Below are 22,430 nucleotides of genomic sequence, written 5' to 3'. Positions count from 1 at the left end.
TGGTGTCTGCAGAGGGAACAGGCCCGCGTGCGCATCGCCAGCTGCTGGGCACTGCGGCGCCCGCCGTGCCGGTTCTCACGCTGTCCTCATCCTGGCTATGCCGCGGCAGCTGCTTTCTCCTCCTGATCTGCACGTGCGGCTGACAACCTCGTTTGGACCTGCGGGTTTAACACACCAGGAGAACAAGAGCCTTCAGGCTCGCCTCTCCTCCCGCCCCTGCTGGTGTCCTGGGAGACGTGAGGTCCAGTGAGTGCCCCAGACATGGCCTCTGCCTGGCTCCTCCGTCTCCCCACAGCCACCTCCACACATCCTGTGTCCCCAGAGCTGCACATCCCCATGTGTCAAGGCTCAGCCACCACCTAGGCCCCTGTCCTTGCTCTCCCATCGCTGCCCCTGGTGGCCAGAGCCCTCCTTCTGCACCCAGTCTGCTCCCCACTGCCTGCGGGAAGGATCCCCACACCAGCAGCCCTTGAGGTCCTCCCAGGTCTGGCCTCCTCTTGGCCTCCCAGCCCCCTGCCATGTGCCATAGCCCTGCTTGTGGACGCAGCCCTGCAGCCCTGCCCATCTCTCCAGGTTTGGCCAAGGGGCCACGGCCTCCACACACAAAGTCTTCTGGGGGCCTCTGCCAGGGCAGGCCTGCGAGTGCCCAGGGCCCGGGACAGAACCGCCGCAGAGTAGTCCTGGAGGAGCCAGGAGCCCAGAGTCACACAGCTCGCCTAGCGGTAGAGTGGAATTCCAGAGCACATGGGGCCAGCGGGGGAAGGGACATCCCAGGAGGCTCGTGAACCTCCTCCGTCATCAGTGCGGTCATTGGGGCAGAGGGCAGCGCGATGCAAGGGGGCCTGGGAGCGACTCATTGCAGCCCAGCCCGGAGGCAAGCCTGGGCAGGAGGGACCTCAGGAAGGTGCACCTACTGTGTGCTTTAGAGGTGGGGAGATGGCTCAGAGAGGGTGGGGCGACTGCCGGAAATCACACAGTGCGGAGCAGAGGCCCAGGTGCGTGAGGCTCCCTCCTCCCCAGGTGGCCTTAGATGCTGGGCTACTCCTGTGAGGTGCTCCACTGCACACGGCCTGGGCTCAGACCCTTTCAGCCCCTTGATCCTGAAGCTTTAGGATCAAGTCCCTCAATGTGGCCTCCGTGCTCCCTCCCGCCCCCACATGCTCTCACCACGCTGACCTTTCAGACCATCACACGCACTGCAGTCCCCGTCCTCCGTGTGGCCTGACCTCAGACCTCAGCCTTCCAGCCTCCCTGAGTCCAGCCCCAGCTCTCTGACCTCACAGCTCCATGTCCCTGTGTCACGGCCCAGCCGCAGGGCATTCATACTGTGGGTGACACTGAACCTCCCTGGCTTCCCGGTTCCAAAAAAGCAAGGTTCTGTTCATGTCACCCAGGACCTGAGGCCGACCCTTGAATGCCATGGAGTGGAGAAATGGAGGCCAAAGCTCCGCGGGGGGCGTCCCAGGGTCTGCAGGTCTGGGATCCACAAGCCTGTAGCCGGGAGCACTCTGAGCCCCTATTCAGTCTAACATCCTCCCAACCCAGCGCACCAGCAGCCCCTGCCCCTGCGTGCACATCCTGGGCGGAGCCGCCCGCTCCACACCCGGCAGGTCCGCTGGCCTGATGCTGGCACATGCCTCCTCCATCCACGTCCCCCAAGAACGAAAGAGGCCACACTGTCCTGGGCAAGGGCGGCTGTGGAGGAGCAGAACCCACAACAAAGGGCAAAGCAGGCGGTGGGGTCGGCCAAGAGGGCAGACGTGCAGGGTGCCCCCGACAGAGACCTGGGGGCGAGGGAGACAGGTGGGGACGGTGCCTGGCTTCCGGGGCCTGACCTGGGGGCCTCGCAGCTGGCCCCTCTGTGACACAAAGGAGTGAAGTTCTGGTCATTTCTACCAAAGCCCCCAGGAGAAAGGCAGGCATCAGGCCAGTCACTCCCGCTGGCATCCGGACCTGGCTGCTCTGCGCTGAGATCTTCCACACAGACCTCCTGCCAGGGAGCTCTCCGCGCTCCAGGTATGTCCACGCGCTGTGCTCCGGCCAGGACAACACATCTCCTCCCGGCACCGGGGGGAGCCCTGCTGATCCCCTGCATGCGGGTTCCACAGTCACTCCCACCCACCCACCCACCCACAAACAGGACTTCCTCTCCCCCAACCCCTGGAGAACTGAGCACACACACGGCATGCCTCCTGTCCTGGCAACGCGCTACAGAGGACAGACAAGTGGACAGCAGGGCTTGCGAAACACCCGAGGAAACGCTACAGGAGGCCACGTTTCCCAAAGCAAGAATAAAAGGGTTTCCACATTGTTTCCAGGGGCAAAGACAGTCTGAGATGCAAAGATGATTTGCCCTCCCAGGGTTCCAACAGCTCACAAAGGTCCCAGTGACATAATTCAGGATCCCCCCTCACCCAGGTGCTTGCTCTTCACTGTCAGTGCTAGGGGTGCTGCTGTCCCCCAAGACCCCTGGGACCGCAGCACCAAGGCTCCACCCAAGGCTCCACCCACTCACTGGCCAACGCACCAGAACCCAGTCTCCCTCTGCTGCCGGTTCCCCTCCCCACAGGCCTGCCCGGTCCAGCCTCTCCGTTCCTAATCACAGGCGCTAGCCTCCGCTCACCCCAAAGCCCCTTCCCTATGTGCTCTTCCAGGACCCCCTTAAAACGGGACTTGGGTTCTGGCTGCTCCTGCCCCGGGACCTGCAGCAGCTGTCCCCCGACCCTCTCCTCCACCTCCTCCTAACTCTGGGACTCAGCCATTCTCAGAACGGCCTTCCCTCCCCCACGCCCTTCCCTGCCTGGACCTATCACCCCCCACCCCAGCCCGGAACGTGCATCTGCCAGCCCACTGGGGACCGGGCCGCTGGGCTGGGCACTCACAGCCTCTGAGCTGCCCTCTGCCCCAAGCACGCCCTGCTCGCCGCCACAGCACTGACCCACCCCCACCCCACCCCCGCTCCCCGGACAGCTGGTCTTGTCTCCCAGGCTTGGAACCACCACCAGCCCGGCCGGACCAGGGCAGTCCCTCCCCGGCATGGCGGGTTCCGAAGACACAGCCCCAGAGGGGGTGCTCATCACACCTCAAAGAAGGGGCAGGAAATTGGCCCTCGTGGGACAGAGGCCATTGCAGAGTCGGTCCCCACATCCAGGAGAGGGAAACGGGCGTGGGGCCTGCATGCTGGCTGGACCTGGGCGGTCCCCTGGGCCTGACTCGGGACAGTGCAGCACAGCGAGGAGGAAGAGCAGTGCGGGTCACCACAGTCCTGGGCGCCAGCTTCCTTCCAGCAGGTGGGGAGCAACACTCCTGCCAGGCCAGCCTGACTTCCAGGGCTCCAGGGCCTGTCCCCCACCCAGTCCCCACTCCGGGCAGCCTGGCTTTATGACTTCACAGGCTCAAGTCACAGGGGGACAATGCTGGGTGTTCCACACCTCCAAGTGCAGGCCCAGACCGGCCAGAAGGCTCCCCACAGTGCAAACGAGGACAATGCCTGCTGGCCCAGGTGGGGAGGGGACGTAGAGGGCAGCGGCGCCAGCCGCTCCTGGCACCATGGATGATGCCGCAGTCCTAAGGAAGAAGGGTTACATCGTGGGCATCAACCTGGGCAAGGGCTCATACGCAAAAGTCAAATCCGCCTACTCCGAGCGCCTCAAGTTCAACGTGGCCGTCAAGATCATCGACCGCAAGAAGACGCCCATGGACTTTGTGGAGAGATTCCTTCCCCGGGAGATGGACATCCTGGCGACCGTCAACCACCGTTCCATCATCAAGACCTACGAGATCTTTGAGACCTCCGACGGCCGTATCTACATCATCATGGAGCTCGGAGTTCAGGGCGACCTACTCGAGTTCATCAAGTGTCGGGGGGCCCTGCGTGAGGATGTGGCACGCAAGATGTTCTGGCAGCTGTCCTCAGCCGTCAAGTACTGCCACAACCTGGACGTCGTCCACCGAGACCTCAAGTGTGAGAACCTTCTCCTCGACAAGGACTTCAACATCAAGCTGTCCGACTTCGGCTTCTCCAAGCGCTGCCTGCGGGACAGCAGCGGGCGCATCATCCTCAGCAAGACCTTCTGTGGGTCGGCGGCGTACGCGGCCCCCGAGGTATTGCAGGGCATCCCCTACCAGCCCAAGGTGTATGACATCTGGAGCCTGGGCGTGATCCTCTACATCATGGTCTGCGGCTCCATGCCCTATGACGACTCGGACATCAAGAAGATGCTGCGCATCCAGAAGGAGCACCGTGTGAACTTCCCACCCTCCAAGAACCTGACAGGCGAGTGCAAGGACCTTATCTACCGCATCCTGCAGCCGGACGTCGACCAGAGGCTGCACATCGACGAGATCCTCAGCCACTCATGGTTGCAGCCCCCCAAGCCCAAAGCCGTGTCTTTGGCCTCCTTCAAGAGGGAGGGTGAAGGCAAGTACCGGGCTGAGTGCAAACTGGACACCCAGCCGGACTTGCGGCCCGAGCACCAGCCTGAGCACAAGCTGGGGGCCAAGACCCAGCACCGGCTGCTGGTGGTGCCCGAGAACGTGGACAGGATGGAGGACCGGCTGGCTGAGACCTCCAGGGCGAAGGACCATCACGTCTCCGGAGCCGAGGTGGGGAAGGCGAGCACCTAGCGGTGCAGAGGGCCTGGGGGGCATGGCGCGGTGAGCACCCCGTAAGCTAAGTAGGAGGTAGAAGCTGAAGAAGGCACAGGTGCAAGAACAAGTAAAATCCGTCAATTAAACCGTTATTTTGATTACGTTCTATTAGCTTTCTTCCACTTAGTAGCAAAGACGTTAAATCCTGACCACCAAATAAACCAGTGTATACAGCAGAGAGGCCCGAGAGGAGTCATTTTCTCTGGGACTCAGCACCCTCCTCCCTGTGGCGCAGGGGATCTGGAGTGGGGGCCAGGCCTCATGGGCAAGGACTCCGCGGCCGCCCGCCCGCCAGGCCCCCACGTGCCTCCCCACCCTGCCCAGCCCCCACTCAGGCAGCCCTTCCTCAACACCCCCCTCTCCCTTCGTTCCCGCGGTTGGGATGGGAGACCCAGCAGCCGAGACCTTCCAGTGGCATTCCCCCTGCCCCTATCCCCGCCAAGCAGCCCTCATGCTTTATCAGCCATCACCTCCATCCCCGCCAGGTGGTCAGCACCTGGTCTTTGGTGGCCTTGCCTGGACAGCGCCCCACATCTCGCTCACACCCACCCAGACCTCCACCCCCTACTTGCTGGGGGCTCCCTCAGGGCCAAACCCACCCTTCTCTATGGAGAATAAAGCACCCAAAGCGGCCCTTTCCTGACCCTGGATGGTCCCAGCCCCGCCCCCTTGGTGGGGAACAGGGCACAGCCGGACTTGGCTCCCAGGAACTTGCAGGACTTCCCTGAGGAGGAGCGAGGGCCAGCTGGTGCCCAGGCAGCCCCCAGGGAGCATGGGGATGGCCCACTGCAGGGTGCGCGTACTCAAAGTGCAAGGGGCTCCCATCTGAGCAGACCCTAGGCTGCCTCTTTGAGCACAACCCGACCCCACCTGAGGCCTAAAGAGCCTGTCTGGGAGCCAGCCCACCTCCTTGTGAGGAGCTGGCCCCAAGACTTCCGGGGTCAGGCACCAACACCCTCGGGCCCAGAGGCAGGTGCCCACCCGTGGTGCCCACGGCGCTTTCGGGTCCAAGTGGAGCCCAGCCCCACTGTTTGTGATACTGTGGCCCAGGTTACTGTTACATGGGGGTCTCGCTGATGAGGTGACAACAGGGTGAGGCCAGCAACCCAGCAGCACGTGGCAGGCAGGGCCTGGAGCCCCGAGCAGAGGGAGGGAGGGGACATGGGGATGGCCCTGCCCACCTGAGCTGGAAGCCAGGTGCTTGGGAGGTGATGGCTGAGGCCACTGGGAAGGCACCTCCCACGGGAGCAGCCTCACATGCAGGACCCGTGCAGCTGCATCACCAGCAAACCACGCAGGTCAGGCCAGGCCAGGGAGGCTGTGGACCTGGGCCCAGAGCCCGGGTGAACCTGGCAGCGGGGGGACCAGGGACCAGCTCTTCATGCAGGAAAACCTGGGGCTCAACTGCCAAGGGCTCTGCCCTCCCCAAGGGCGGACTGAAGGGCTGTGAGCTCAGCTCAGAGGCAGGTCCCCAGCCCTGGGGGCACCACTGGAAGCAACGCAGGCAGCAGCAAGAAAGGCTGGACACCCCGGCCCTCCAAGGGTCACCACCCAGCAGCCTCCTCCCGGGAGGTCCACGGTCCTGAGCGCAGGATGCAGGTGCGATGCAGGCACGAGGGTGACCCCAGGGCGCGCAGGCCACAGGGCGGAGAGGCAGCCCCACTGAGCTGCAGATGTTCTTTAATGAGGATTAAATAGCAACAGGTTGGGGTTCGTTAGAAAAGCATGTCAGCAAGGCCCTGGGATGCTCCCCAAGGCCGCGGGGCAGGTCCTGTGCCAGCCCAGCACCTGTCTTCTGGGTCTCCTGGGATGCTCGCTACTTCGGGCTCAGGTCTGGGTCCCCAGAAAGCCAGAGTCCTCTGCTGGGAGGGCTCCACGAAGCTCCCGCGGGCCCAGTCCAGGACGGACTAGAAGAAGTCCGAGGCTTTGCGCCGGGCGGGGAGCTGCAGCAAGTTGTCTGTGATGCAGGCCGGATCCTGGCTGAGGGGGGTGTGTGTGGCAGAGCCAGGAGCCGGTGTGCTCGTCGGGGTCTGGGGCCCGCTGGCTGGGGTCTTGAGGTGGGTAGAGCGTGCTGGGGACGGCGTGTAGCTGGCACGCAGGGCCCGGTCCGTGTACTTGCTGGCCGTCCTGCTCACGAGGCGCTGCAGGGCTGGGGACATGGCTGGGCTCAGGCCTTTGGGGGTGAGGCTGCAGCGGAAGGAAGGGGTAGGTGAGAGGCAGGATTAGGCCCGACTGGGCTCCCCCCGCGGCAGGGCCTCCCTTGGCCCCACAGGAAGGCTCCCGGGAGATGGGTGATCATTCTGGGTGGGGACCTGGATGGCTTGGCCCAGACAGTGAGCCCAAGCCTGCAGTAGAGGGGTGTGGCCGCCCTCGGCTGAGAGGCCGCAGTGGACCCCAACCCTCTCCGAGGACAGCGATAACACCGATTCCACGGGGTGGACAGGAGCTCAGTGGGGACAACGGGCCTAAAGGCGTCCCACAGGTACGCAGGAGGAGGAGGAGGCTGTGCACAAGGCGAAGAGGGCCCCGCTCCAGCCGGAGGGATGGCCACAGGCCTCGGCCCTGAGAGCGCCCGCTGCAGGGGCCGGGCCACCCTCACCTGGCTAGGTTCTCCGTCGCCCTCCGCAAGGCCTCCTGCTTCTTGGCCCGGTTCTTGGCGGCAGCCTCGTTAGCCATCTTCAGCCCCAGCCGCTCCCTGCGGCCCGGCTCCAGGATCTAAAAGACAGCAGGTGTGTGGGCGCTGGGCCACTACCCAGCCAGGGAGTCCTTGCCGTGGGGGCACCGGCCTCTTCCCATGGCCCCTGCGGTCCCAACAGCCCACCATCACTGCCCCTGAAAGCCCCCAGCCAGCCTGAGCTGCCCACCCGCCCAAGGCCCGCCCGGGTTCTTCATGAAGCCGGCACTGCCCGGTCAGGCACCTGTGACCCCCTTCCAGGAAAAGGGCCTGTTTCAATATGCTTTCGTCTGACTGCCAGGGTGTACCAGCCTCTGCATTTCCATAGAGAACTTCAAGAAATGTTTCGTGGGCCTGTCTCTCTGTTTGTTTGTTTTAAAGATTTATTTATTTAATTTTATTTTCTTTTTGGTTGCGTCAGGTCCTAGTTGCGGCACACGGGATCTTTGTTGGGGCACGTGGGATCTTTGTTGTGGCGCACGGGCTTCTCTCTAGTTGTGGCATCCAGGTTTTTCTCTTCTCTAGTTGTGGCATGCAGGCTGCAGAGTGCGTGGGCTCTGTAGTCTGCAGCACGCGGGCTCTCTAGTTGAGGTGCATGAGATCTGTAGTTGTGGTGCGTGGGCTTAGTTGCTCCGCAGCATGTGGGATCCCAGTTCCCCGGCCAGGGATCTAACCCGCGCCCCCCACATCGTAAGGCGTACTCTCCACCAATGGACCACCAGGGAAGTCCCTGGGCCTGTCTTTCTATTGGTTTTTTGTTTCCTTTCTCACTTGCAGCAGTTTCGTCTATGTCAGCGATGTTAACGTACACCGTTCAGATTTGTCTTCAGTTATCTGCTTGTAGTTTTACTTTTGACATTTTCCGCTGTACTCGGGGTTGTCATCTTCCCGTAGCGCAATCCAGCCCCCACTCCATTCGTGATTTCTCCCTTTGCTGTCATGTTTAGAAAGCCTTCCTGCCTCAACGTCACATTAAACGCCGACTAGTATGTCATTCTGAGGTTTAACATTTGTTGTTTTAACATTCCACTTTTCTATCTTTCCGGAACTCAACCTGCCGTGTACACTGAGGGCTTGGCTTGTTACCCTAGCTCCACACACGCAGCACGGTGCCCCAAATCCTGCCTGGGTGCTGGGACCAGGCTCAGGCCTGACCCACCTGCCAAGGGTGACTCGCTTCAACGCCTGGCGGCACACATCCCCCTGCAAGTTTTTCTCAGCTGTCGCCGCATCCCAGGCTAAGAACCAAGGTGCCCGGGCCCCGCGCATGCTGTCTGGCCACGTGTCACCCCTGCGCTGGGGAAGCACCCGCCCCTCGGCCACCAGGTTCCTGCCGCACAGGTCTGTGCTTTCTCTCCAAGCCAGTCGCTCCTATGATTGTATGTTCCGGTTGCTACAGTGACCGACACTTTTTCCTTTGCATTCCACATCGGTGCTGCCTGTGTTTAAAGAGACCCGTGACCCTGTCCCCTCCGCAGACCTATGTGAATTCCAAATTCCGTGCCTCATTCCTTGGGGTTTCAAAGCAGATGACGTGACCCTGAAGCGTTCAGCCTCTGTGGCACCACCCACCTCTGCCACCAGCAACCCCTCCCCAGCACCCGACAGTACACGCAAGGCTCTGGGGACCTCCCCCACTTCCCCCCCAAACCACACCCATTGCTCAGTTTCCCCACAAACTGTGTGCAGACCAGGGACCTGCCTTCCCAATGTCGCTCTGGGGCCCCACCTGCCTGCCTGTTGGCTGGCGCCTTCCTGGGCCACTCCATCCCTACAAACCACCTGCCACCCAGCCCCTTTGCCTGCCTGCCTGGCCCACAAAAGGCCTTCCTCCTGGGCTCCAGGCCTTGTGAACCTCAACTCTGACTGCTCCTATGACACTGGGCTGGGGGCGCCTGATCTGGTTCTCCCGTAACCAGAGGCCTCTCTCTGCAAGGACACAGCCCTCCTGAGGACACAACCACATCCCACGGACACTAGGGTTCTGGACCCTTCCCGCCCTCAGGGTGCAGCACAGCAGGAGTTCCTGGCCCACGTGAAACCACCCCTCATCTCTGAACAGCCCCATCCTCCAGGCCTGCAGGCTCAGAGCGGCCCCGGCAGCTCCCTGCCTTGGTGCTTTGAACCCCCCGCCCCAGTCTCTCCCCCATCCCAGCCACTCGCCCAGGCCTGTCCTCGGTGCCTGGTCCTACGTGAAAGTGCAGTGCCTGCCCAGGTGTGCAGCCCAGCCGCTGTGCACGGAGCTATGGGTGCTCAGGAGGCCCTGCGTCCACCCGTGCTGCTCCCACCACGACCCACCTTGAAGGCTGGCCCTGGCGTCCTGTCCACATAGGGCGTTTCAGATCCTTCAACTCTCAAGGGCGTGTTCTCGACCTCCCCCCAGGTCATCAGCGGGGACTCGTTCACACCTGCGGATGGAGAGCCCACAGCCAGCTCAGGCCTGGGACCCGGATGGGGGTCGCAGCTCACAAGCACCAAGGCCAGCAGCTGCCCTCTCTCCTTCCCAGGACCAGAACCCGGCACTTCTGACCTCTGGGAGGGAAATATCAAGGCCAGCCCATGCCCCTGCACCGTGGGGTTCAGCCTGGGGTAGGGGGCTTCGCAGAGAAGCTGAGCTGGGTGAGTTAGAACCCCATCCTAGCACAGGGCCAGGGGGGCCCCCGGAGGACAGTCACAACACCCTGCTGCAGGGAGGAGATCCAGGGCCTTCCAGGGCTCCCAAACCTCCCAGGATCCTGGGCAAACCGTGGTGCCTCCACAGGCCCTTGCCATGGCGCAGCCACCGGTGCCCCTGGGCACAGAGAGAGACCAGCGTGTGCCCAGGAGGCCACCCCGAGTCTCGTGTGCCTGCTGTGATCTCTGGGCTTAGGTTTGTGAGCACCGCACACCTGCTGACATGAGACCCAGAACTAGGAAAAACTACCCAAGACTGACAGGGACACCCAGCCCAGGCCAGTGACACAAGGCGGGTAGCCTGAGGGAAGCGCACATGGCCCTGTAGGATCCCTCAGGCTTGTCCTGCCCACCTGCACGGACAGGCACGGCCCCTGGAAGCCCAGGTGCACCCAGTCTCCTGCAGACTGAGCTTGGCTTCCACGCGCAGGATGCCTGCCCAGGGGCTTCCCTGGTGGCGCAATGGTTAAGAATACGTCTGCCAACGCAGGGGACATGGGTTCGAGCCCCGGTCCGGGAAGATCCCACATGCCGTGAGGCAACTAAGCCTGTGTGCCACAACTACCGAGCCTGCGCTCTAGAACCTGCGGGCCACAACTACTGAAGCCCGTGTGCCACTACTACTGAAGCCTGCGCGCCTAGAGCCCACGCTCCACAACAAGAGAAGCCACCGCAATGAGAAGCGCGTGCACCGCAATAAAGAGTAGCCCCTGCTCTCAGCAACTAGAAAAAACCCGCGTGCAGCAGCTAAGACCCAATGCAACCAAAAATTAAATAAATAAATAAATAAATAGATAAATAAATAAAAATTTTAAAAAAAGGATGCCTGTCTGGCGCCCACTGGACTCACTGGCCTCCCCGTCGAGCCCCTCCGCCTGCTCACCAGGCCAGTCTGTCCCGCTGAGCTCAGGGCGAGCCACAGGAACCACCCAGCTAGACCACCTAGACCAGCTGGCCCCTCACGTCCCAGGTCGGGCCTACCTGAGAGCCCAGCCACCCACAGCCCCGTTCGGCCCTGGCACAGATGGGACCCTGGGCCCGAGTCACATGAGGCACGGTGCAGACCGAGGGGAGTGCCAGGAGTGCCAGGCCAGCTAGGCAGCCCACCTCCCCCCAGGCCAACCCACCAGCGGGCGTGTTTCTCACCAGGGGCAGGAGAAGGCGTGGCAATGAATCCAAATCCGCCCACGCGAGGGGACTCCTGGGGGATAAGCTCCTTGCCATCCGGGCCCACCTTGCCCTGTTTGTGCTGGAGCGACAGGAGAGGTGGTGTCAGGGGGCCAGGCCATCCCCGCTGGCTGACAGGCAGAGGCTGCCCATCCCCCCTTCCTGGGTGCAGACCCAGAGGAAGCGGGCGGGCAGGACTCTGGCCCTTGTAAGGACCTTGAGGACCCATCAGAGCGGCAACCAAGCGAGGAAGCACCTCCGCCTTCCACGCCGAGCCACACCTGACATGCGTTACCTTCAGGGGCCACTGACTTCAGGGCCCTGCGGGCGGCTACGCTAACTGGGGCAACTGTGCTCCGATGGCTCACACAAGGCACCTGTAAAAGCCTCCAAAACAGTCCCCCCACCTCCCATCTCCTCAACGCCATGACCGCCGGAGTCACCACCCTGCAGTAAATCCGGGGTCAGGAACCTCTGCTGTCCGCCACACCGAGCCCAGCCTACCCCACAGGAACTGGCACAGACCTGACCCACAGAACGTGTCTGATCGAAGCCCCCACGAATGGAGAAGAGTCTCAGACCCTGCCACATAGGGACGCAGACACCCCCCCACCGCCGAGCCCTGTTGAGCCCAAGGACGGTCCTAACATATGGGGGTGGCCAGGAACAGAAAGGCGGGGATGCCCACGCCACCCCGCTGGCCCGGCCCCTCACCTGGGCGTTGAGGGCAGCGGCCTGCTGCAGCTGGGACCTGCTGAGGGCCTGGCTAAAGGGGTCCCTGAGGAAGCGGGTGTTCTTATGCACCACCTGCCGTGGCTTCTTAAAGAGCTGCTCTTCGTCGGGGACACCTGGCAGCGGGAGCAGAATCGCCTCAGCGTCAGGGTGGGCAGGCGCCCGCCCCTCGCTCAGGGCCTGAGGGAGAGGAGCTGGTTCCCCACGGAGCACAGCCTGAATGCAGCTGGGGGAGCCACACGACCGCACAGACTCTGCAGGCGAACCTGCCTGCCCTGAAACGGACCGGGACCCCCAAAGGCCCAGACACACACCCCCAAAAACCAATCCAAACCTTCGGCCCCAGCCTGCGCCCCACCCGGCTCGCCGCTCACCCTCTGGGTAGTACATGAGGGAGTTCTTGGCCTTGTACTTCCAGGTCTCCACGCCAGCCTGGCCACTCTCCACAGCTTGGCACTCTGCCGATGGGAGCGCGAGATTATCCTTCTGCCTCTGCGTCATGGTGGGAGCGCGGGTCAGGGAGGACCCCCGGCCCTGGGCCCTGGCCCAGGGACCCCCACCCCGAGTGGGTACCGCTGACCCTGCACCAGGGCACCTTCTCAAACTCCTCCTCGGCCTGGTAGAGCCATGCGTGGCGCGCCCGGCTCTTCTCCTTGGCCACCTCCATGATCTCCTGGAAGGAGGCGTTGTCCTCGCTCGTGTACCGGCTCAGGAAGACGTCCAGGCTGGGCAGGGGTTCCCTTTCCTCCTCCTCTGTGGCCTCTCCTGTGCAGGGGTGCGGGAAGGTGACACGAAACCATCATGCAGTCACTCGGTCCCAGGAACCCTCTCTCTGGATGTGGGTCTGTCCGTGAGAACCCACACTGCCAGAAAACATCCCCTTGGGGGGAATCAACTCCCCCATCTGCCCAGGGAGCCCCCAGGGGCCCTTCCCATCTGCTGGATACCAGTGAAGAGTGTACTCTGACTCAGGCCGGGAGGGGGCATCGGGCGTCAGAGCAGCATGATCACAGGGGGTCCTCCCACGCCAAAACAGTGCCTGTCCTGTAGGCCCTGCCTCCAAAACCCTGGGCTGTCCCCCTGTCCCTTATCCTGACTCCCTCCCTTCTTGGTATCTGTGCTACAGGGGGGTGACTGTCACCTAAGCCTTGTGACCCGCTAGCGGACCTGATGGCAAGGACACTGTATTATCTAGCAGTGGGCAGGGGGGGCACCTAGCAGGTACTGGGCCACACCCCGGGCTGCCCTGGCCGCTGCCAGTGAAAGGGCAGCCCGCTGAGGCGGTGCAGCACTGCATACAGCAGTACAGATGCGGTGGGGACGACAGGGGAGGGCCTCTACTCCACCCCCTACCACCTGCCAGGCAGCGTGCAAAGCACTGTGCCTAAAAGGTCAAGACGAGTGTCAGAAAGCTGGGCACTCAGACCCTGTCCTGCCACCAAAAGCTCCGGGACCTGCAGAGGTTACTGCCCTCCTGAGCCTCAGTCCCCTCGCCTGCAACCGTGAACTACGTGCTGCCTACGCTCAGGTTACTCAGGGGATTCCTGCATTTACCAAAAATTAAGGGGGATTCAAAGGAAAGGAATCTGCCAACAGTCTGTGATTCTCGAGCCACATAGCAACGGAGAACCACGCTCTGAGGACACACAGGACGCGCTGTGACTGGCAGGAGGCTGGGTTCTGGAGCAGAAAATGTCACACATGTGCTCGCACAGAGCACCAGTGCCAGCGGAGCACACTGTGGATGAGACGCTGGTAGAGAGCAGCTCATGGCCATCTACACACACACATGCCCAACCCTGATGAAGCACCGACTGAGAGGAGGCCCACGACACACTGTTCACAGGGCCCAAGACGCTCCTTCTGGGGAAGGCTCCCAGGAAAAATCAGGATGAATCTTTACACTCCAGTAAGCGTGCTGGAGACCCGGAGGCCCAGGCACACCCTAGGTGCAGGGCATGCAGACGGGAGCAAAAGGACCTGCTCTTGTAGAGGGAGAAATGGTAAACAAACATTAACGCCTTTTAAACTGGTGTGTCCTCCGGCAAGAAAACAGAGCCAGGTGGCAAATCACAGAGCACAGGGTGAGTGACTGCACTGGGAGGTCAGGGAAGGTTCCCTAACAGGCAGCATCTGAGCAGAGACCTGAAGGAAGAGAAGGAGCAGCCATGCAGTCACCCACAGGGGGCGACCAGCTCAGAAGAAGCAAGTGCAGAGGCCCTGAGGCATCTGAAGGAGGCAGTCAGGGAAGGAGCCCCCGCCCCAGGCTCATGACGCGCCCCGGACAGAGGTTGGTACAGTGAGCAGGCCAGCAAGAGGGGAGGCGAGATTCCCATGCCACAGAGGAGGGCCGGAGGCTCAGATGACCCCCATGTTTGGGAGCTGGACCCAGATCTTCTGCCTTCTAGACCCCATGGGTTGCCCTTTAAGGAGAGACCCTCAGGGACAAGAAGGCGCCTTCCCCTGAACACCCCAGGGCCCCACAGACGAGGTCCCCAGGCAAACCCAACAGCGTGAGGGAAATGGGGTGCTCGCTCACCATCGCCGTCCTCCAGGCTGTGGCCCCGGCCCCGGGCCTTACTGCCCACCACCCCGGTGCCTGTGTGCACCTCAGGGGTTTCAAATGTGGCTGGAGTCACATCTGGGGGAAGAGAGGGGATGGGGATTGGAGGGAGCCTGAAGCAACAGTTCAGCGGGAGTCCCCTCCCACCCCCCCCACAGGACTCTTCTTACAGGGTGGAGGGGGCTCTCGGGACATCTTGCCCAGGGCAGACCCAAATTTGATGGAGATCTGGCGCATCCGTTCCAGGTCTCCATTCTCCTCGGCCTCCAGGTACTCCTTCTGTGCCTGCAGCTTCTCCACATCAGGAAAGAAGTCCCTCTGGATGACCGTCTGGAGGCCCTAAAGGCGCGATCAGAACATAAGTCAGAGCTCTCGTCTGCCTCTCCCCAGCCACTCAGCCCACAGGGTACGTGTGAAGCCCCCAACCTCTGTCCAGACCAAGAATCCCCAAAACTTGGTGGAACGTAGTGCTGTAATTTTTTTTTCTTTTTTGGCCACGCTGTGCTGCTTGTGGGATGTGGGACCTTAGTTACTCTACCAGGGATTGAACCCAGGCCCTTGGCAGTGAGAGCATGGAATACTAATCACTGGACCTCCAGGGAACTCCCACTGGGTGCACTTCCAAAGCATTCTCTCTCTCTCACTAACTGGTCACTTTCATTCTCCTTTGCTGGCTCCACCTCCACACCAGCTGGACCAATGTGCGTGTTGCCACCTTCATGCTACCCATGATCTTCTATTTCCAGTCTGAATCCTTCACCGGGATCCCTTCAGCCAGTCACCCCACCACCAGCACTGGTGGAGATTCCCAGCTTCGCACCTCCAACCGGACTTGCCCCTGAGCTGCACGTCTGCACACCCAGCTGCCCACTAACGCCACCTGCCTGCACATCCCAGCAGCTTCCCAAACTTAACCAACTTCCTCCCAGCCCCGTGCCAGCTCCTCCTACTTCAAGGGCTGTGGGATGCCCACCCGCTCAATGATGCTGCCACAGTGGCAGCCCGTTTCCAGGACCTCCAGCCTTAACACTTGTCATTATCGCTCTCCAATAAACCCTCTTTATCGCCATCCTCCCAAATTCCTACTGACCCTTTAAGAGAACCTTGTTTCCCTGACACCCGCCCCCCCGCCCCACCGCGTACAGACACATCCGCCCCTTCTACTCCCTGACAGCAGGGACATCTCGCTCCACACTGTGCTTGTTTGTCCCCCCGACTGTCCACATCCCGAGGACAGAGACTCGGGCTGCTCCACCTTCGCGAGCGGACAAGAGCGTCGGTACCCAGGGAGCGACCCGGGGGGGAGCGCGGGGCGGGGGAGCGCGGGGCAGGGAAGGGGCCTGGAAATCGCTGGCGTCCATGCCGAGTCCTACCTCGATGTACTCCTCCTCGTCCAGGACCCGCTGCCTGCTCGTCGGAGCCCCGACCTCTCCGGCGGCGCGCTTCCTCCGGGGCCCGGACGCCGCGGGCACCAGCACGGCCCGGACCGGAGCGCCGGGCGTCTCCATCGCTATCCCAGCACCGCCCCGGCGGCGCAGGCGCGGCGCAGGCCGGGGGGGCGGGGCGCTCCAACTGCGCAGGCGCCTGAAACAGCCCTACCAATGGGGTAGCCGCGCGTTTCGAAGGCCGGCCCGCGCTCCGTGCTGACGTCACCATGAGCCCTGAGCTTTATGGGAGTTGTAGTCTTCGTCCCGCCCCGCTCCGGTCTTTAGTATCTGGACTGCGGGAGCCACGGGGCGCTGCGGTAGGGGCTAGGGGCATGTTGCTCCCGCTAGTCGTGAAAATTTACAGCACTACGGAATTGGAAGCCTTGGAATTCCAATTTCTCGCAAATAATCAATATATGCTTCTATGTTATTTTAAAATATACGCTTCCGAAATTTTGGTTATATATGAGTTTCAAACTTTTTATTCAAAGTTTATGCAAGAAAAGAAATGTCTGGTGCCTAAGTGCCAGAGTTGGTTTCAATCCTCATTGAAATGGACAAGAAAATTGTCTAAGCATTTCTCACGAAAGATCATTTCTTCCCAAAAGGTTGTAAATTATGTCAAACAATTTCTGCCCCAGAACGATTCAGTACAATTCAGTGGGGACTCCATGGTATGATTCCTCCCCTTGTGGAGCTGACAGTTGAATGCAGAAGACAGACACTAATCAGATCATCCCACAAACAAGCATAACACAGCAGCGGGCAGGTGCAAAAAAAAGAATCCTACCTAGGGGGCATCCTACCCAGGGGACATCCTACCTAGGGGACAGCCTACCTAGGGGGCAGTCAGGAGAAGTTCCCCAGGAAGGAAGTGGTTGCAGATCCAAAGGATGAACAGGCATTGAACAGGTGGAGGGGGAGAGCATGTGCAAAGTTCCAGTGGGAGGAGACCTTTGGATACACAAAGTGCAAGGAGCAGTGGTGTGGGGGCTGATGCCAGAGGCCCAGGGCCAGGCTGCACGGGGCTCGTGGGTCATGCATGGGTCATGGGTCACGGCGAGGAGTTTTGTCTTTGTTCTGGGAGCATTGGGAGCCCTGGGAGTGCTGTAGGCAGGGGAGAGGCATGTTCAGAGTTGCACCCTGACTTTTATGGAGAATGAATCACAGACGAACCAGAGTAGGTACAGGTGGACCAGTTGGAGGCAGCTGCAACAGTCAAGGTGAGAGATGACAGCGATTTTCATCAGGCTGGTGCAGTCGAAGCTGGGGAGAAGGCAGATTCTGGGATTGTTTGGGGAGGTAAAATCGACTTGCCGTTGGCCTGGGTTTGGTGGGTGAGGGCGAAGAGAGGTCAGGGCGCCTGCCCCTAGCTCTCTGGCTCACGCACCAGGGATGCACAGGGAAACAGCCTGCCATGGATAAAGTGACCTAGAGGAGCCCTGGGCTTCCAGGTGGAGTCATCAAAGGGATAGCTGGACATAACTGCCTAGCACAGGGGAGAACCCTGGGCTGGGATGTAAATGTGAGACGGAGATGGGACTCAAGCCTGAGGGTGGATGAGATAAACCAGGGTGAGAATGGATATGAAAGGGGAGAGTCTGGGCTCGGCCCAAGGACACCTGTGTTACAGGCAGCTGCGGGGCGAGCCTGCCCAAGATAGCTGGAGAGGAGGGAAAAGCCAGGAGGGAGCCTCATCCCCCTGGTCCCTTGAAAGCAGAGCACTGATCACGGGTGCCCCACACCATGACATAAAGCCACTCAGCCAACGAGGGCGAGCTTTCTGGGACCAGGGGGATGAGGGTGTCCCAGCCGTGGGGAAGCTCCACAGGCAGGCTGTGCGGTCTCCAGGGATACAGCCAGGATTCAGGAAAATGGGCTCTGTGACAGCAGGAAGTGTGCATCCAGGAGGGTGAGCGAGAGCTGCTGTCCTGCCCAGGGACCCCTCGCACTCTGTGTTCTCTGAGCTGACCTGCCTCAGAGAGTTCTGCCCAGGAGCTGCCCTGGCTTCTGCACCTTTTGTGGAGGGACTGTGTCTCCTGCCAGATACCCACCCGCATCCCTCCAGGACCTGGGAGGAGGCAGAACAAAGTCCCCACGCCAGGTGAAGGGGGTGTTAGGTGCCTCGCGCCTACCATACAGGCCAACTTGGGGAACTGAGGCCTTGTTTTCACGCTGTCCTTCTTGCTGGGGCCAGGATGATGGAGGGGACAGCATTTTCCAAGGCAGTGGAGGGGGGGATTCTCCCAATTGAACCTGGTCCGGCCCCAAAGGGTGGCAGAGATTGGCTGCTGTGAGGAAGGCAGACACTCCTGCATGGAAACCCCAGAGCGAGGAAACCAAGGACCCCCCACCCAAGAAGCAGCTCCTAGAGGCCAGTGCAGGGTGCTGGGCCACGATCTGTGGGGCAGTCTGCTCTGCTGGGCCCACCCTGGCACAGGGACGGAGGAATCACTGGGCTGTGACAAGCCTGCCCCCAACTCCCTGGGAAGGAGAGGAGGGGCAGGTCCCGGCTGGGTGTGGAGTGGAGCCACGGAGGACTTCGAGTCTGGACTGCTTTCTCAGAGCTTGTAGTAGCTTGTTTATTTCTCAGTATCCACACAAGACTCACAAGATTGAGCAGCGGGAATGGGGCTTCTGGAGATGACCTCACCTAGCCTTCTTATTCCGCGGGTCAGGACGCCCAGGACCCTGGCACCAGCCCCAGGACGCAGAGACCCCACCCGCCCAGCCTCTGGAGGGTTCTAAGCCAGTCAAGGGGGCTGCGTCCCTGCTGAGGAGATGACTGAGGCCAGCAGGAAGTGGGCGGGGAGGAGGACGCTGGGTGCCACTGTTGACAAGGGGTGGCTCCTGTCCTGGGGTGGCTTGGTGCCTCCTGGGGTGTGGTGGGGGTTGAGGAAGTTGATCTGCTCTGTGCCCCGCACCCCACCCCCGAGTCTCCCCGGCCCTCCTGCCCACTTGCACTTGGGAGGGAAGGCGCATGGAGCACGGAGCATCGGTGCGCTCTCCTTCCGCGGGGCGGGTGGCGCGGGGACACACGCAGAGGAGCTCCCGCGTTGAGCTCCAGGACGCAGGCAACTGGGCAGACACCAGGTTAGAGGCTGGCGTCCTCTCCCAACTCCTATTAGGGTAGGTCTGTCCTCTCCCTGAGCCGGCCCCAGAGGGTGCCACCGAGCCCAGGAGTAACTCTGCAGCCGTCAGCAGCTCTCCTTCGGGGGCTTCTTGGCTCCCGGCAGGAGCCTCGCGGAGGCCGATGTGCGCTTCTGGTGTCGCCACTTGGCCCGGCGGTTCTTGAACCAGACCTGAGAAGGAGGAGGGGCTCTCAGGCAGGCCCAGCCCCGGACCCGCGTCCCGCGCGGTTTCCAAGTGGAACGGCCGGGGCTTCGGGACGGACGCGGGCTGCGGGGCCGGCCCCGCGCAGCGGCTGCGCCACCGTCCCTCAACCGCTGCCGATGGGGACCAGGGCTCGGGCCGCGGGACCGGGACCCCTTTCCCACCCGGAACGTTCTCCCCGCCCGCCCCTTCCCACCCCCGCCTCCGTCAGGCGGCGCCCGGGACGCCCCTTCAACAGCTTCGCGCTCTTCCGAGTTCCCCAAATTCCGGAACAGAAACGCGCGCCTCATTTGTCATGGGCGTGGGGTGGGGGGTTAAAACTAAGGGAAAGAAAACGAGCCCGACCTCTGCTTCAGCCCGCGCCCTTCCGCCCGCGCCATCCGCAGGCGCCGCTGCCAGGGACCCACCCGGCGCCCCTGCTTTCCCGGGGCCTGTGCGCCTCCGCCCGCCACGCGGGGCCGGCTCTTCCAAGGCTGCAGGCACCCACCTCCACGCGCTCCTCGCGCAAGCGAATGCGGCCGGCCAGGCGCTCGCGTGTGCCCACGTCGGGGTACTGGTTTTGCACGAAGAGCGCTTCCAGCGCCTGCAGCTGCTCCTCGCTGAAGATGGTGCGGTGGCGCCGCGTGCGCCGCTGTGGGCCAGGGCCGCCCGCGCCGGGCGGCGCCCCGGAGCCCGCGGTGGGTGCGGCCAAGGGCAAAGGCGCCGCGGGCCCCAGCCTCAGCGGCCACGGCAGCCGCGCGCCTGCGGGACGAGGGCGCGGTGAGGCGCGGGCCGGGGACCGGGCTCCGCTACCCCCCGCGCCGCCCCGGGTCCCTCAGCCCCCGCGCCCCGCGCCCACTCACCCAGGCCGGCGGCCGGCTCCGGGGACCCGCGGGGCGCTGCGCGGGGGCCGCAGCAGCAGCAGCAGGCGCAGGGCACGGCCTCGGGCGCCCCAGGCTGCCGCGGCTCCGCGGGGCTCTGGCGGCCGGCGGGCGGCGGCGGGCGGGCGGCCCGGGCCGGGGGTGTGCTCTCGGGCAGGCCGGAGAGGATGTGCTCGATGGAGAAGGGGCAGGGTCGCCCGGGACCCCTGCGGCCCGCCGCGCCCCGCGCCGCCGCCATTCCTCCCGCCCGCCGCCGCCGCCGCCGCCGCGGGAATATATCCGTCGGGGGGGCGTGCCGTAATCCCCGAGCCGGGCGCCGCGTCCACGCGGGTTAATCCCGCCGCGCGGCCAGGAGCGTGCTAATCCCCGGTGGCGGCGGAGGCGGGCGGGAGCGGTAGCAGGAAGCCCTGCGCCGCGAGTCCATGCCCCCGACTCGCAGGGCTGGTAGAGGCGCGCAGGGCCGCCTCCACTGCCCGCCGGCCCCCGGTCCAACCCTGCGGCGTGGGCAAGGGACCGAGGACACCCGGACCATGGCAGCGCCTGGGCGCGGGGCCGCCTCCTGACCCAACTCCTGGGTGCCCTGGTCCTGTAGCCACCGCGGCCAGGGCTGGTTCCTTGTCCCTTTCGGGGACCTACCAGGCGGAGGAGCAAGTCTGGAGAACCGCCCCCCCCCCAAACTGCACAGTCTCCTGGCCCCCAAACTCCTGAGCTCCAACCTCAAATGGGGCCCAATACCCTCGGCAACCCCGCGGTCCCACCGCACTTCGGCCCAAATTCCCCCGCCCCCTCCACACACATACTTAGGAGCCCGGGTCTCAACCTCGTGGAGGAAACGGGGGTGCGGGCGGGAAGCTATCTCTGCTCATCACCAAACCCGCAGCCCCACTGCCCTGGGCCCCCAATTCTTTGCCTTTTCTCCTGGGCCCCATCGGAGGCCCCACTTATGTGCTCTGGGGAAACTTATCGTCTGCTTTCCGGTACTTCCCAGAATCCACACCAAACCATTACCACCCCCATCCCACCCTCATCACAGCCATTCTTCTCAGGAGCTGACTCCTGTGTCCACACCCCCACTCCTCAGCTCCGTCCACACCATCCCTCCGGGTCATTCTGCCCAACTTGGTCGGTGACCTGCACTTTGCCAGATTCCAGGAAGACCGTTTCATCCTCATCTAAGCAGTGTCGGACAGCTGGCCAGGACTTCTGCTGAAGGCCTTCTCTGGACCTCTGAAAAGTTACCGTGTGGCTCACAGGACAGAGCAGCAGACGGCCTGGCTTCTGCCCCAGCTGTCACTTCCTGGTTGTGGGATAGGTTCCTTCACCACCACCACCACCGCGCCATGCCTCAGTTTCCCAATCTATAAACTGTAATAATAATAGCGACCTAACTCTCAGGTGCTTGGAGGGCTCAACCAGTTACTGTGTGTGAGGTTAGAACCCCGCTGGGCAGGGGCCTCCATGAATGGCAGGTACCATTAGGCGGGCAACACACGGTCTCATGCTTCTCCTCCCACCTCACACACCCTTCCTCAAGCTCCCTTGCTGACTCCACTCTGGTGTCAGGGAGGACTCTGGAGTTCAAGTGACAGAACCTGCTGGCTCAACTGTCATAAGAGTCCTGACACCAGCTGCCCAGGATCTGTTAATCTGGAAGCTCTGTGAAGGAGCCACCACCTCTGTGAGTGGGCCACCTCATGGTCTCAAGATGGCTGCCACTGCCCCGGCGCTCCCATCTCTTCCCACGTGTCCCTTTGGGTGACCCTGGAAACCTCTCCCAGCCAACTTCCCTCGCAGAACCATGTGCTCACCATTAGATCAGAGAGGCACCTGGGGGTCGACTACCCATCGAAGTCAGTTCCTCAAGGATGGCGGCTACAGGGTCAGTGGTAATAAAGGCTGGGCCCTGGTTGTTCCTTTATCCCTCCCCATTTCCGAAGCTTCAGACACCACCTCTGTGCCAAGGACTCCCCAGTTGATACCTCCAGCCTGACTTCTCCCTCTGCTCCAGGCTCTCATCTCCCTAAGTACCTGCTCCATGTCCCATTTCAGCCACCAATGAACATCTCCCAGTCACCATGCCTGGGGCAGACTCAAGATCTCAAAATCCATCCCTTGCTTGGTATTCCCCACCTTGATAAATGGGTCACCTACCCACCTATCCACCTTGGTAGATGTACCATCTCGCCACCTGTCCACCTCTGCATACACCCTATGTCTCCACCAGTCCACCTTGATAAGCGGCCCACCTTGATAAGCAGCCCACCGTGATGCATTTCAAAGATGTCAGCAAATCCTTGGACACTCCTACCTTCAGGAGGTGAAATCTAATCCCCTCTCCTTGAACGTGGGCT

General features: G+C 62.3%; 3 protein-coding genes across 5 annotated transcripts; 1 reads left to right on the top strand and 2 right to left on the bottom strand.

Moving 5' to 3' along the window:
- The first annotated feature begins 3,549 nt into the window (after positions 1-3,549).
- Positions 3,550-4,626, top strand: TSSK2 (testis specific serine kinase 2). The gene has a single exon (XM_007119065.2). It carries the CDS (start codon positions 3,550-3,552, stop codon positions 4,624-4,626), a length of 1,077 nt encoding a protein of 358 aa, XP_007119127.2.
- Positions 4,627-6,317: 1,691 nt separating this feature from the next.
- On the bottom strand, positions 6,318-15,997 carry ESS2 (ess-2 splicing factor homolog). Of its 3 annotated transcripts, XM_055082930.1 has the most exons (11): positions 15,833-15,993; positions 14,630-14,798; positions 14,436-14,537; positions 13,451-13,576; positions 12,492-12,661; positions 12,271-12,388; positions 11,879-12,012; positions 11,144-11,246; positions 9,623-9,732; positions 7,250-7,365; positions 6,318-6,837 (listed from the first exon to the last, which is right to left on the bottom strand). In XM_055082930.1, the coding sequence occupies exons 1-11, from the start codon at positions 15,965-15,967 to the stop codon at positions 6,558-6,560; spliced, it is 1,563 nt and encodes a 520-aa protein (XP_054938905.1). In that variant the 5' UTR covers positions 15,968-15,993; the 3' UTR covers positions 6,318-6,557. The 3 variants fall into 3 exon arrangements, with proteins under 3 accessions (XP_054938905.1, XP_007119124.1, XP_007119126.1); XM_007119062.3 differs by lacking the exon at positions 13,451-13,576 and having other exon boundaries at positions 15,833-15,997; XM_007119064.4 differs by lacking the exons at positions 11,144-11,246; positions 11,879-12,012; positions 13,451-13,576 and having other exon boundaries at positions 15,833-15,992.
- A 2,956-nt stretch (positions 15,998-18,953) lies between these two features.
- Positions 18,954-20,317, bottom strand: GSC2 (goosecoid homeobox 2). Its single transcript, XM_024120985.2, has 3 exons — positions 20,062-20,317; positions 19,707-19,960; positions 18,954-19,188 (listed from the first exon to the last, which is right to left on the bottom strand). The coding sequence occupies exons 1-3, from the start codon at positions 20,315-20,317 to the stop codon at positions 19,084-19,086; spliced, it is 615 nt and encodes a 204-aa protein (XP_023976753.1). The 3' UTR covers positions 18,954-19,083.
- Positions 20,318-22,430: the final 2,113 nt, after the last annotated feature.

The sequence above is a fragment of the Physeter macrocephalus genome, unplaced genomic scaffold (genome assembly GCF_002837175.3).
Source record: "Physeter macrocephalus isolate SW-GA unplaced genomic scaffold, ASM283717v5 random_372, whole genome shotgun sequence".
Classification (NCBI taxonomy): domain Eukaryota; kingdom Metazoa; phylum Chordata; class Mammalia; order Artiodactyla; family Physeteridae; genus Physeter; species Physeter macrocephalus.
Note: the sequence above shows the minus strand (reverse complement) of the source record. Positions and strands in the feature narration are given on the sequence as shown.

Bases quoted from the DNA above. Each gene is read 5' to 3' on its own strand.
- ESS2 (XM_055082930.1), bottom strand. From the start codon at position 15,967: ATGGAGACGCCCGGCGCTCCGGTCCGGGCCGTGCTGGTGCCCGCGGCG. The intron at 11,247-11,878 runs GTGAGGGGCCGG...CTGTCGCTCCAG, and splicing joins CCGCTGCCCTCAACGCCCAG to CACAAACAGGGCAAGGTGGG. The intron at 6,838-7,249 runs GTGAGGGTGGCC...CTTCCGCTGCAG, and splicing joins GCGACGGAGAACCTAGCCAG to CCTCACCCCCAAAGGCCTGA.
- GSC2 (XM_024120985.2), bottom strand. From the start codon at position 20,317: ATGGCGGCGGCGCGGGGCGCGGCGGGCCGCAGGGGTCCCGGGCGACCC. The intron at 19,961-20,061 runs GTGAGTGGGCGC...CTCGTCCCGCAG, and splicing joins GGAGCCGGCCGCCGGCCTGG to GCGCGCGGCTGCCGTGGCCG. The intron at 19,189-19,706 runs GTGGGTGCCTGC...CCTCCTTCTCAG, and splicing joins TGCGCGAGGAGCGCGTGGAG to GTCTGGTTCAAGAACCGCCG.
- TSSK2 (XM_007119065.2), top strand. From the start codon at position 3,550: ATGGATGATGCCGCAGTCCTAAGGAAGAAGGGTTACATCGTGGGCATC.